This window comes from Thalassophryne amazonica, chromosome 21 (assembly GCF_902500255.1).
Source record: "Thalassophryne amazonica chromosome 21, fThaAma1.1, whole genome shotgun sequence".
In the NCBI taxonomy this organism is placed as follows: Eukaryota; Metazoa; Chordata; class Actinopteri; order Batrachoidiformes; family Batrachoididae; genus Thalassophryne; species Thalassophryne amazonica.
In genome coordinates, this window is record NC_047123.1 from 30135894 (window position 1) to 30148752 (window position 12859).

Consider the following 12859-nt stretch of genomic DNA (forward strand, 5'->3'; position numbering starts at 1 on the left):
CTTTACCACGTACACGACATTCTGAAGAAGAAGAATCGGCTGTAACACACACACAGACACTGACAGACCCACTCCCCGGTGACCATCTCTTGCCTTCAGCTGCCTCCTCTTTCTCCTGCATCACACCCCCCCCACTCCTCCTCCTATCCTGAGTATCATCTGTCATCTTCTTGTAACCCACACCTCCAGGCAGCATCAGCGCAGCGTGCATCTCCTGGTTAATGTTTCAAAAAGGTCGGGTTTGTCTGGAGGCTGCAAGGTGATGCACGTACTTCAGAGATCCACACTGAGACACGTGCGTAGGAACCATCTAATGAGCTGACAAGTCACTCAAAGCCATGTGTGGTATTTAGAGACGGTATACATACTGAACAAATCACTGGTTTCCAGACTAAAAGGGAAAATATTCAGTGGGTTCTAATGTTTATATCTCTAGCAATATTTCTTTCACAGCTCAGTTTGGTTTTGCTCAGAGGGTTAGAACATGGGTTTTGGCATAGGTACACACTCTGAGTGCTCCTCTGTGACACACGATTTCCACTTATCTGCCTGGTGAATGTCTGCAGATTAGCTCTCTGTGTATTGAGACTTCTGTGTTTTTGATCTTGGCTTTGTCTCTCTATTTGTTCTATGCTCCTTGCCTGCTCTTGAGCGCGGGGTCCGGGGGACGCCTCCTTAATGACTCACTCTAATTAAGAGACTGGAAGGATCTGCAGAGGGACACACGGCGCTGCAGCAGCAGTAAAGAGTGGCACGCTGCGACGCTCACCCTCCTGTTCTCATTCCCCTAGGGAGTTCTTCTGGGCACATCCAATTGGGAGGAGTCAGACTTAAGACGCACTTATTTTCCCTTTCGTATGGCTAGCATACTGGCGTAGTATGTTACTATGGTTTTACTCTTTTAAATTCATTTTATTAGGAAACAGAGTGGGCCGCGGCCTCAACTTTATCTAAAATCTGGGTCTTTTAGTGAAGCTTAGAGCTAGTGGCTGGCAATTCCATTAGTATTTCTTCTGTTTTTCTTGTTGATTAATGCTGACAAATTATACTGTATTTGTGGTCTTTCTGATGCCTGATTCTGTTTTTTTTCTCTCTGTTTGAGGTGTGGCTCCATCCAGAGATGGGTGTGGTCTCTACTTCTGCAACCCTCCCGTCCTGTGACTTGGCAAAATTTCCTGTGTATTTGTTTTGTAAATTATTCTGTAAATTGTGTCGGTAGCATGGCCCAAGCAGAGGGTCACCCCTTTGAGTCTGGTCTGCTTGAGGTTTCTTCCTCAAATCATCAGAGGGAGTTTTTCCTTACCACTGTCACCTGTCTGCTTGCTGTGGGGGTTGGTAAGGTTAGACCTTACTTGTGTGAAGCGCCTTGAGGCAACTTTGTTGTGATTTGGTGCTATAAAAATGAAAATAAATTGAAATAAATTTTGTCTCTCCCATATTTATACATTTCTCTCACACATGCACAACACTGCCTGTATTTTGTGGATCAACCACAGAAATATGTCTTAAAATAGCAGTGCAGTACAGTTTGAGAAGTAATTACAAATTGGGATCTCGACCTTTACTGTAGGTCATTCTGTTATTGTCTGATGAGGATCGTGTGTCACTTATCAGGAGTCCAGACAGATGCAGAACAATGAAGAGGCACTGATGTGCTTCTACTATGCAAATGCAGCATTTCTGGTTTTCCAGTTATCATATGACTATAATGAAGTCACCACAATCAAATTAAACATTTATTTGTGCTGCTGCAACATTATAGAGCACTGGCTTTGCTTTCTGAGCATCTTCACAGTGCGCAAAATGTGCACTGAGGGACTGCTCACCTCCATCCTGAGCGCTGAGGACGTTGAGGGCAAAGAGCATGGCATTAGAGAACGTGGTGGCTTCCTCCTTGCTGGCAAAGTTGAGGCCGTAGACCTGTCTAGCATCCCGCCATTGGTGGAAGGTCGGGGTGGCCTGGTTATACTTGAGACCCTTCACTATGGAGTAGTTGATAACCACCTGTGAGAGAGGACAGTGAACGTAAAACTGCAAACATTTGACTGATTTTTCTCAATAAAAAGGTCCTATAAATTATTTTGTGCCACTAGATGTCACACTTAAAGCACCAGCATCTCAATTACCAGCTCCCCCCACTTGTTTTATTTATTTATTTAATTCAGCAAGGCGTTACCAAGCAACGTAGTTTGTTAGTGGGAGTAATTCCTGGAAAGTCGCTATTTTCCAGCATCTTCAATACACAGCATGATGTGGCACATGCACTAAATGCGCAAGTGTGGCCAATTCATGAAAACAAGGAACAGAAAAGCTCTTATTACAACACACACAGAGGGAGTGTTGCTTTATTTTCTGTGCAGGACCCCCATTAGACCACCAAATAACTGATGTCAGGAATATTAATGTTTAAAATGTCACTGATTGGACCTTGAAATTCAATGGCTTGCCCATGTCTGTTTTACATCAGGTCTTGTGCATTTGAACATAAAGTAGCCAACATGTACTTGATACTTTCCTACCACAAGTATTCTCCAGGAAATCCTCCTACAGCGTTGCTTTGTGTGTTACTTCAAAAAGAAGAACTACAGTTCCAACACAAACAGCTTGAATGTTGTGTATGTTGCAATCTTCCTGCTGCAGGATGAAATTCACTGAGATTTCCCCACATGGCAGCATGCGGACATTACCTGCTGGTCCTGCAGTTTGACGCCCACCACTCTGAAGGTGTTGTTGGCAGTGTTGTGGTAGATGTTGATGCGGCTGAATCCCTGCTGTCCGGGTTTGATCGGCACCCACTTTTTACTGGTGTCATCGTAGACCATGACTGAGGCCCGCGCCTGGCAGATACTCTGCTCGCTAGGAATAAAACAGGCGGAGTTCAGCATGTGCAGAAAAAAAACAAAACAAAAAACAAAACCCTAAATATGCAGTTCAACAAATCAATTAATTTAGTGCTCATTCTGGGAATGATTATGATAATCATATGATATGATAATCATGGCATGCATATAATACACCTTCATTTAGCTTCAGTCCAGTTCATCATTTTTCACATTTTCTAAGGTGCTCAGGTTTAACGTGTCAGATTTATCCGAATAAATTGTCACCTGGGTGCATCTGAAGTTACCATTGTATGTTGAAAAATTGTAAAACACCAAAAACACCAAAATGGAAGATGTGGCTGCAAAAAGAAAGTAAACAATTATGGAATTCTTTTTGGTGCAGAAAGAACGATGCTGACCAGATGGCACTTTATAAAGACTGCACTGCAGAGTCATTTTTCAGCTACAAAAATAAAGGAAGAGAAAATATACCCCATTTAAAATAAATAAATCACTAATTCTACAATGCTTCATTCTTTTCCAATAGAGCTACTCAAGCAATCTGGTGAAAGTTTCTGTATTTTTTTTCCCCCTTTGCTATGCTGTATAACCAAACACCTAAAAGTAAAATAAAGGATTTATTTTTTGCTTCTGTGGTGGTCTGGTGTTCCTGAACCATGTGTTTCATGAATCATCAAAATAGTAGGAATGTTGGGAAAGTGTAGTGACACGGACCCACAACAGGGGGCGTAAATGAACGGACAATGGAAGGAGTCAAATTATAACACTTTACTGGTGTGAATGTCACAACCAAACACAGCAGAATCAGAATGTGCAACAGTCAATTAATAAAAGGTGTCGTGTGGGCAGGCTCAACGATAGGAGACGCCCGTCTGGAAACGAACCGGAACCACACGATTTCCAACGCCACCCGAACCCGAGGAATACTGGAGCCGCCAAGTCCCGGAGTCCCCAGGTGGCCACCTTCCTGGCGTGTCGGATCTGGTACTGCTGGCAGAAAGCAAAAGACAGTCAAAGGGTGGGTGTGTGAACACCCAGTAACAATGGTGGGAATGCCACCTCCACCTCTCACTCAGCGCGTTGCAGCGGTCTCAGCTGAAAAGGAGCGCCGTCTTGCACAGCCTCCTGAAAAACGACCGGTTCTCCTGCAAACACTCACAATAATAGATTTATCGATCTCACAAAAGGGGCTGAGAGTATTACCTCCAGATGAAGATGATATCTCGGCAGTTTGGTGGAGGTGTCTTCCTGCTTTTATACCAGATGTGTTGATTAGTGACAGCTGTCACGGATGATGGGTGACAGCTGTCACCACGGCTTGTTCCTGAGGCGGCAGCGCCCTCTCGTGCCTGAAGCCCGCACTTCAGGCAGGGCGCCTTCTGGTGGTGGGCCAGCAGTACCTCCTCTTCTGGCAGCCCACACAACAGGACCCCCCCCCTCAACGGGCGCCTCCTGGCGCCCGACCAGGCTTGTCCGGGTGGCGACGATAGAAATCGGCCAGGAGGGCCGGGTCCAGGATGAAGCTCCTCTTCACCCAGGAGCGTTCTTCGGGTCCATACCCCTCCCAGTCCACCAAATACTGGAAACCCCGGCCCATTCGACGGACGTCCAAAAGCCGGCGAACTGTCCAAGCCGGCTCCCCGTCGATAATACGGGCAGGAGGCGGCGCCGGACCGGGTGCACAGAGGGGTGAGGTGTGATGCGGTTTTACCCTGGAGACATGAAAGACCGGATGGATCCGCAGTGAGGCCGGGAGTTGGAGCCTCACTGCGGTAGGACTGAGGACCTTGAGGATGGGGAAGGGTCCAATGAAGCGGTCCTTCAATTTGGGGGACTTGACCTGGAGGGAATGTCCTTGGTGGAAAGCCACACCTCCTGCCCGGGCTGGTAAGTAGGGGCCGGGGACCGTCGACGGTCTGCATGGGCTTTAGCCCTCGTCCGGGCCCTCAACAAGGCCGAACGGGCGGTGCGCCACACCCGACGGCATCTCCGCAGGTGGGCCTGGACCGAGGGCACACCGACCTCTCCCTCCACCACAGGAAACAAAGGGGGCTGGTATCCCAGACACACCTCGAATGGGGAGAGGCCGGTGGCAGAGGACACCTGGCTGTTATGAGCGTACTCGATCCAGGCCAGATGTTCACTCCAAGCCGTCGGGTGTGCGGAGGTCGTGCACCTGAGGGCCTGCTCCAACTCCTGGTTGGCCCGTTCGACCTGTCCGTTAGTCTGCGGGTGATACCCAGACGAGAGGCTTACAGTGGCCCCCAGTTCCCGGCAGAAACTTCTCCACACCTGTGAGGAGAACTGGGGACCGCGATCCGAAACGATGTCTGTTGGTATCCCATGCAGCCGGACAACATGGTGGACGAGGAGATCCGCCGTCTCCTGGGCCGACGGGAGCTTCGGGAGGGCCACGAAGTGGGCCGCCTTGGAGAAACGGTCCACTATCGTGAGGATGGTGGTGTGCCCCCGGGACGGCGGGAGGCCCGTGACAAAATCCAGACCGATGTGGGACCAGGGGCGGTGAGGCACAGGAAGTGGCTGTAGAAGTCCCTGTGCCTTCTGGTGGTCAGCCTTGCCCCTGGCGCAGGTGGTGCAGGCCTGGATGTAAGCCCGGACATCAGTCTCCAGGGACGCCCACCAGAAGCGCTGCCGGACCACTGCCACGGTCCTACGCACCCCTGGGTGGCAGGAGAGTTTGGACCCGTGACAGAAGTCCAGGACGGCAGCCCTGGCCTCTGGTGGGACGTATAGTCTGTTCGTCGGTCCTGTTCCGGGATCCGGGCTCCGTGCCAGGGCCTCCCGGACGGTCTTCTCCACGTCCCAGGTCAGAGCAGCCACGATAGTGGACTCCGGGAGAATGGGTTCCGGTGGATCCGACAGCTCGGTCTTGACTTCCTGTTCATGCACCCGGGACAGGGCATCCGATCTTTGGTTTTTGGTCCCGGGGCGGTAGGTGATCCGGAAGTCAAAACGGCCGAAAAACAGTGACCAGCGGGCTTGCCTGGGGTTCAGTCGCTTGGCGGTCCTGATATACTCCAGGTTCCGGTGGTCAGTGAAAACCGTGAAAGGCACCGACGCTCCCTCCAGCAGGTGTCTCCACTCCTCAAGGGCCTCTTTCACCGCAAGGAGCTCTCGATTGCCCACGTCATAGTTCCGCTCTGCTGGGGTCAACCTGCGGGAAAAATAGGCACACAGGTGAAGAACCTTATCGGTTTCTCCGCTCTGGGATAGCACGGCTCCTATCCCCGAGTCAGAGGCGTCCACTTCAACCACGAACTGGCGAGCAGGATCGGGCTGCACCAAGACCGGTGCAGTCGAGAACCGGCGTTTCAACTCCCTAAACGCGGCTTCGCACCGATTCGACCAGGTGAAGGGAACTTTTGGTGAGGTCAGGGCCGTCAGGGGGCTAACAACCTGACTATACCCCTTAATGAACCTCCTGTAGAAATTTGCGAAGCCGAGGAACTGTTGCAGCTTCCTACGGCTTGTCGGTTGGGGCCAGTCTCTCACCGCTGCGACCTTGGCCGGATCCGGGGCGACGGAGTTGGAGGAGATGATAAACCCCAGGAAGGACAAAGAAGTGCGGTGAAACTCACACTTCTCGCCCTTCACAAACAACCGGTTCTCCAACAACCGCTGCAGGACCTGACGTACATGCCGCACATGGGTCTCAGGGTCCGGAGAAAAGATGAGTATATCATCCAGGTATACGAAGACAAATTGGTGCAGGAAGTCCCGCAAGACGTCATTAACCAAAGCTTGGAACGTCGCGGGGGCGTAGTGAGGCCGAACGGCATGACCAGGTACTCAAAATGACCTAACGGGGTGTTAAATGCCGTCTTCCATTCGTCTCCCTTCCGGATCCGAACTAGGTGGTATGCGTTCCTAAGATCCAACTTTGTGAAGATTTTGGCTCCATGAAGGGGGGTGAACACTGAATCCAACAAAGGCAACGGGTATCGGTTGCGAACCGTGATCTCGTTCAGCCCCCGATAATCAATGCATGGACGAAGACCGCCATCTTTTTTTCCCACGAAAAAGAAACCCGCTCCCATCGGAGAGGTGGAGTTACGGATCAGCCCGGCAGCTAAGGAGTCCCGGATGTAGGTCTCCATCGATTCGCGCTCAGGTCGGGAGAGGTTGTACAGCCTGCTGGACAGGAACTCCACGCCTGGCAACAAATCGACGGCACAATCATATGGACGGTGCGGGGGAAGAGTGAGTGCCCGATCCTTGCTAAAAACGTCAGCAAGATCGTGGTACTCAACCGGCACCGCCGACAGATTGGGGGGTACTTGGACCTGCTCCTTCGCCTGGGAACCGGGAGGAACCGAGGATCCCAAACACCTCCGATGGCAGGTTTCGCTCCACTGTACCACCACCCCGGACGGCCAATCAATCCGGGGATTGTGTTTCAACATCCAGGGGAACCCCAGAATCACACGGGAGGTAGAAGGAGTCACAAAAAACTCAATCTCCTCCCTATGATTCCCCGACACTACCAGAGTTACTGGTGGTGTCTTGTGTGTGAGTAAAGGGAGTAGGGTGCCATCTAGTGCTCGCACCTGCAATGGTGTAGGTAGCGCCACCAGAGGGAGCCCTACCTCCCTGGCCCATCTGCTGTCTAACAGATTCCCTTCTGACCCTGTGTCTACCAGTGCTGGGGCCTGAAGGGTTAAATCCCCACTAAGGATTGTAACTGGGAGTCGTGCGGCAATATGTGTGTGTCCACGTGAAGTTTTTGGCCCACCCTAAGCCCAGTCTCTAGGGGCGGGCGTTGGTGTTTAACCGTTCGGGGCAATCGCTCAATTGATGCTCCATTGAGCCACAAACAAAACACGCCCCGCGTGGAAACCTCCTCTGTCTATTAGGTGGTCTAAATGTGGCCCTGCTCATGTCCATAGCTTCGTCAACAGGGGGAGCTGTCGCCCCACGGGACGTAGAGGCCAGGGAGCGTGGGAAGGGCGGACCCTTCTTGGACCCGGAAGGAAGAGGGACGGCGCGCGCCCGGCCACGTCCTTCGTCTCGTTCCCGACGGCGTTCCTCCAACCGATTGTCTAACCGTATAACGAGATCAATAAGCCCATCTAATTCCCGCGGTTCATCCTTGGCCACTAGGTGCTCCTTTAGGACTGACGACAGTCCGTTTACAAAGGCGGCGCGGAGCGCAGCGTTATTCCAGCTGGACCTCGCAGCCGCGATGCGGAAGTCGACTGCATAAGCGGCTGCGCTCCGGCGTCCCTGTCTCATCGACAGCAGCACAGTTGAAGCGGTCTCTCCCCTGTTAGGGTGATCAAACACAGTTCTGAACTCCCTCACAAACCCAGTGTACGTGTGAAGGAGCCGTGAATTTTGCTCCCAAAGCGCTGTAGCCCAAGCGCGTGCCTCTCCCCGAAGCAGAGTGATCACATAAGCTAATTTGCTTGCGTCTGACGCGTACATGACGGGACGTTGTGCGAAGACGAGCGAACACTGCATAAGAAAGTCCGCGCACGTCTCCACACAACCTCCGTATGGCTCAGGAGGGCTTATGTATGCTTCAGGGGATGGTGGGAGGGGTTGTTGGACCACCACTGGAACATTAATATCTAGCACAGGATCGACAGGAGGAGGAGCTGCAGCAGCGCCCTGAGCGCTCGCCGCCACTTGCGCGGAGAGAGCCTCCACCCTGCGGTTCAGGAGGATGTTTTGCTCGGCTATTTGATCCATTCGAGCCGGTGAGAATATGCTGTAGCTCACCAATCACGCCTCTTGCAGATGCCTGCGCTCCCTGCTCTCCCATTGGTTGTTCAACAACCTGGTGACGCCCCTCGGAGTCCATGACGCTGGCCGAGATATCCTGTTGGGAAAGTGTAGTGACACGGACCCACAACAGGGGGCGTAAATGAACGGACAATGGAAGGAGTCAAATTATAACACTTTACTGGTGTGAATGTCACAACCAAACACAGCAGAATCAGAATGTGCAACAGTCAATTAATAAAAGGTGTCGTGTGGGCAGGCTTGACGATAGGAGACGCCCGTCTGGAAACGAACCGGAACCACACGATTTCCACCGCCACCCGAACCCGAGGAATACTGGAGCCGCCAAGTCCCGGAGTCCCCAGGTGGCCACCTTCCCGGCGTGTCGGATCTGGTACTGCTGGCAGAAAGCAAAAGACAGTCAAAGGGTGGGTGTGTGAACACCCAGTAACAATGGTGGGAATGCCACCTCCACCTCTCACTCAGCGCGTTGCAGCGGTCTCAGCTGAAACGGAGTGCCGTCTTGCACAGCCTCCTCAAAAACGACCGGTTCTCCTGCAAACACTCACAATAATAGATTTATCGATCTCACAAAAGGGGCTGAGAGTATTACCTTCAGATGAAGATGATATCTCGGCAGTTTGGTGGAGGTGTCTTCCTGCTTTTATACCAGATGTGTTGATTAGTGACAGCTGTCACGGATGATGGGTGACAGCTGTCACCACAGCTTGTTCCTGAGGCGGCAGCGCCCTCTCGTGCCTGAAGCCCGCACTTCAGGCAGGGCGCCTTCTGGTGGTGGGCCAGCAGTACCCTCCTCTTCTGGCAGCCCACACAACAAGGAAAGAAAAAATAAAGGCCCCCTGACACTTGCACAACTTTTATGCACGCATGTCGTCGTGACGATCCCACCCGTTGTGTTCCCTGCTGGATGTCGTTCTTTGTTCCACTGGTTGCCATGCGCTGTGTGCTGGATACTGCGTATATGAAATAATTATTTTGTAATGGATTAATAATTTTCTCTGTGAATTGTCTGTTGAAAACAGGTCTAATCACTTCCTGAAGCACAAAGGAGCACACCAGCCAGAGCTGTTTTGTTGCGCGGGCTGAACGAGCTGGAGAAAGCATTTGGAGCCATCTAAAATGGTAATTATTTGTCATGTTAATAACCCTTTTTTAAACAGGCGCCGACGCGCCTCTCACGTTCAGTCTACACCCGTTAAAGAAGAGTTTACTCTCCTGCATGACACAAGGTGTGCAAGTGCGTACAAGTGTCAGGGGGCCTTAACAGCATAACAAAAGAATGCCTGTTTCTTCACATTGAGATAACTCAGCTGTCTTATCTTGGGTTACATTAACAATCTAATCCAAGTGCTTTTCCAGCATCTGTTGGTGTTCTTAACAATCAGGTTGAGAGTCCATCATTGTCCTGATGTGCCAAACAGTGACACAGACGTGTGTTACAGGCAATGCCCCTTTTTGAGAGTGGTCATTTATGACCTTCTCAGAGGGGGTTTAAACATGTGCTGAATCATTGCAGGTCACAGAAAGAAAACACACAAACGCGCAGAGAAGAAACATAGGGGAAAAACTGACTTGCAAATGAGAGTAACAAGAAGTGATCCATTTGTATCCGCCTGCTTGCCAAATTAAAATTAGTGGATCAACACCTGAGGCAGAGTGAAATCACCGCATCAGAAGGAAAAATCAGAGAAGAACCAGCTTGAAAATGTAGAGACAGCATCAACTTGCTGCTTTCTTCATATCATCAATCAATCATCATCCAATTTTTCTCCATCATTTTCTTTAAAATCAAAATTCAACACTTGTTAAAAACATTTGCACACAGGACCAGGAACCCATGAGCAAACTGAATAAGGAACACTTATTTTAAGCAGGAGGTACAAAATAACTTTATCCCAGGTTGAAGCACTTTGCAGCTTGGATCTATGCACACTTGGAATGAACCAGAGAACCAGCAGGGCGGCAACGTTTTTCATTTATTTATTTAACTTGATGACACTGTTAATTTTTAAAAAGGCAGCTGGTGCTGAAAATGGCATCTAAAACCTAGCAGCATAAATAAATGAGGTTCTTCTGCAAAAAAGAGACCGGAGCAGATAAGAAGTGAGTGAGTGCAGATAAAGAAAGATGGCAGCTGTGACGGAGAGGAACAAGAAAAGTTTCTCCTGACGGACAGTTATGAGACACATGCAGACACAGGATGTTACACGCCACACCTGTTAAAAATTCACAACAAATCTGCAGGATGCAATAAATCAGATCCTTTTGAATTTGCCTCAACAGCATCATTCACCCACCCACCCACCACACACACACACAGCATCATGCACTCAGACACTCAAAATGAAATCATGCTTGAGCTGTCCTCAACCTGTCCAATGGATGCTGCAGAACAGTCGAGTCTACAGGGATATATATAAATATATAGACGAGGAAATCTCGAGAGCTGCTCAGAAATTTCTAATCACTTCTTGGGGAAAAAACCTAAAACCAAACTCTCTTCTGCTCTCCTGTCTTGAGTCCCACACTCCTGACATTTATGATCCAAGAACAGCGATTAAAATTTCAACCCTCTGTCTCTCTGAATGTCACGAGAGGCTGATCACAGGCGGCGATGATGAGCGACTGGGTTCAACACAATCTTCTGAAGCAAAAAGCATGAAAAAGCAATGCAGAATCAGCAATCTGCTGCAGCACTTCTCTGATGCTCAGCTCTCAGTCTGCTGACTGCGAGGAACTTAAAAGCAAATGATCAGCGTGTTGTCTAAACTCAAGGCAGCTAGAAACTGTTGAGATTTCAAATGACTTAAATGATATTTATTTTTTATATAAGAAACCTACTGCATGAATCCCAGTGTGATTTATGGCTGTAAGTACTGTGAGGCTGTAGGTTCTTTTGCATGAACGTGTTAATTGCTCTGTGTGGTTGTCAGAGGTCAGATTAATGAGGTTTTGCAGTGATGAGAAGATGAATTATTCATCCACACCATGGAAAGTTTGCAGGGTTACATACTGGGAAGTGGAGACAGAGAAAACAAGCGATGTCCCCCACCTGTAAAAGCATTCATATGATTAAAGTGTTTCAAACTGGTGTACGCATTCTGGTGATGTGGCTTTGAATGTGACCTACACAGAGGTCACATGGGTCACAGCTCATGTGGTAACTCCTCCAAGATTTAGGTCTAGAGAGCACATACATCTGATATCAAAGTGATAACTGGAAGCACTGATGGATTATTGTGGGGATGGTTCAAAATAACCCTTTTTAACAGGTCACAAGGGTCACAGAAGTCAGATAGGTCATAAAGCGATCAAGAACCAACTCATCCATCATGCTAACGTAGATATCTCGAGGTTAAACGCAAAATGTGCATTGGGCACGTGCGTGATAATTCATAGGAATATGCACAAAACATCATGCTTAGTTTTAGTATCACACAAAAAACATCAGAATCCTTTGAAACTGGACAAAATGTGTGGTGTGAGATTTTTTTCATAGATATCCAATATGGCGGAAGTTGACATCAATGGATCAGTGAACTCTCCTTGACCAGATATACCCAATAGTAAAAATTTGTGAAAATATACCATATAGTGCAAAGGTTGCATCTGTAAAAACCTTTCTGAATCTGACCTGTTGGTGGCGCTGGATTGCTGGAGGTTAAAGGTGGGAAAAATTGTGATACTCATGATATTGCGACATTTGATTTTACGATGGCTACGCTAGCCAAACATGTGGAGGCCAAGTAGCTGTAACAATTAAGCAGACATTGGCCCACCCCAATAAACTATTTATTTTTTACCACATTACATCAAGCAGAGTTTGCAGTTGACTTAACAAAATGATTTGATTATTAATTACCAAATACGCAATATCCTGAAAAAACAAAAAAGGGGAAAAAACAAACAAAAAACCCCTCCAAAATATGATTTGCATTGCTTTTGTAAGTATGACTTATGACATACAGCCTCTAGAAGTGTATTATTTAATTTCTTAAAAAAACCTATATAATTGCAATATTTGTAGTGTCGAATGTATCGTAATACGTATTGTATCGAGAGACAAGTGTATCGTCCCAGCCCTACTGGAGGTGCAGAGACCTGATTTAAAGACGGGACTGTCCACAGTAGATGTGTTGAATTCCACAGCTTTTTACCACATGGGTATAAGTGTTGCACTTTTCTGTATCCTCTGTCACTGTTGGTCAGCGGGTGGGTCGGGGGTTGGAATACTACACTGATTTTAGAAA

At 48.9% G+C, this 12859-nt stretch overlaps 1 protein-coding gene across 2 annotated transcripts in view; it reads right to left on the reverse strand.

Annotated features, from left to right (window-relative positions):
* The window catches only part of LOC117503046 (ena/VASP-like protein), a 35039-nt gene that overhangs the window by 6984 nt on the left and 15196 nt on the right, over positions 1-12859 (reverse strand). For both annotated transcript variants that reach the window (XM_034162206.1, XM_034162205.1), the window contains exons 2-3: positions 2688-2856; positions 1827-2004 (exon numbers count right to left, since the gene is read on the reverse strand). In XM_034162206.1, coding sequence (XP_034018097.1) covers positions 1827-2004; positions 2688-2856 — 347 coding nt within the window. The remainder of the gene's footprint in view (positions 1-1826; positions 2005-2687; positions 2857-12859) is intronic.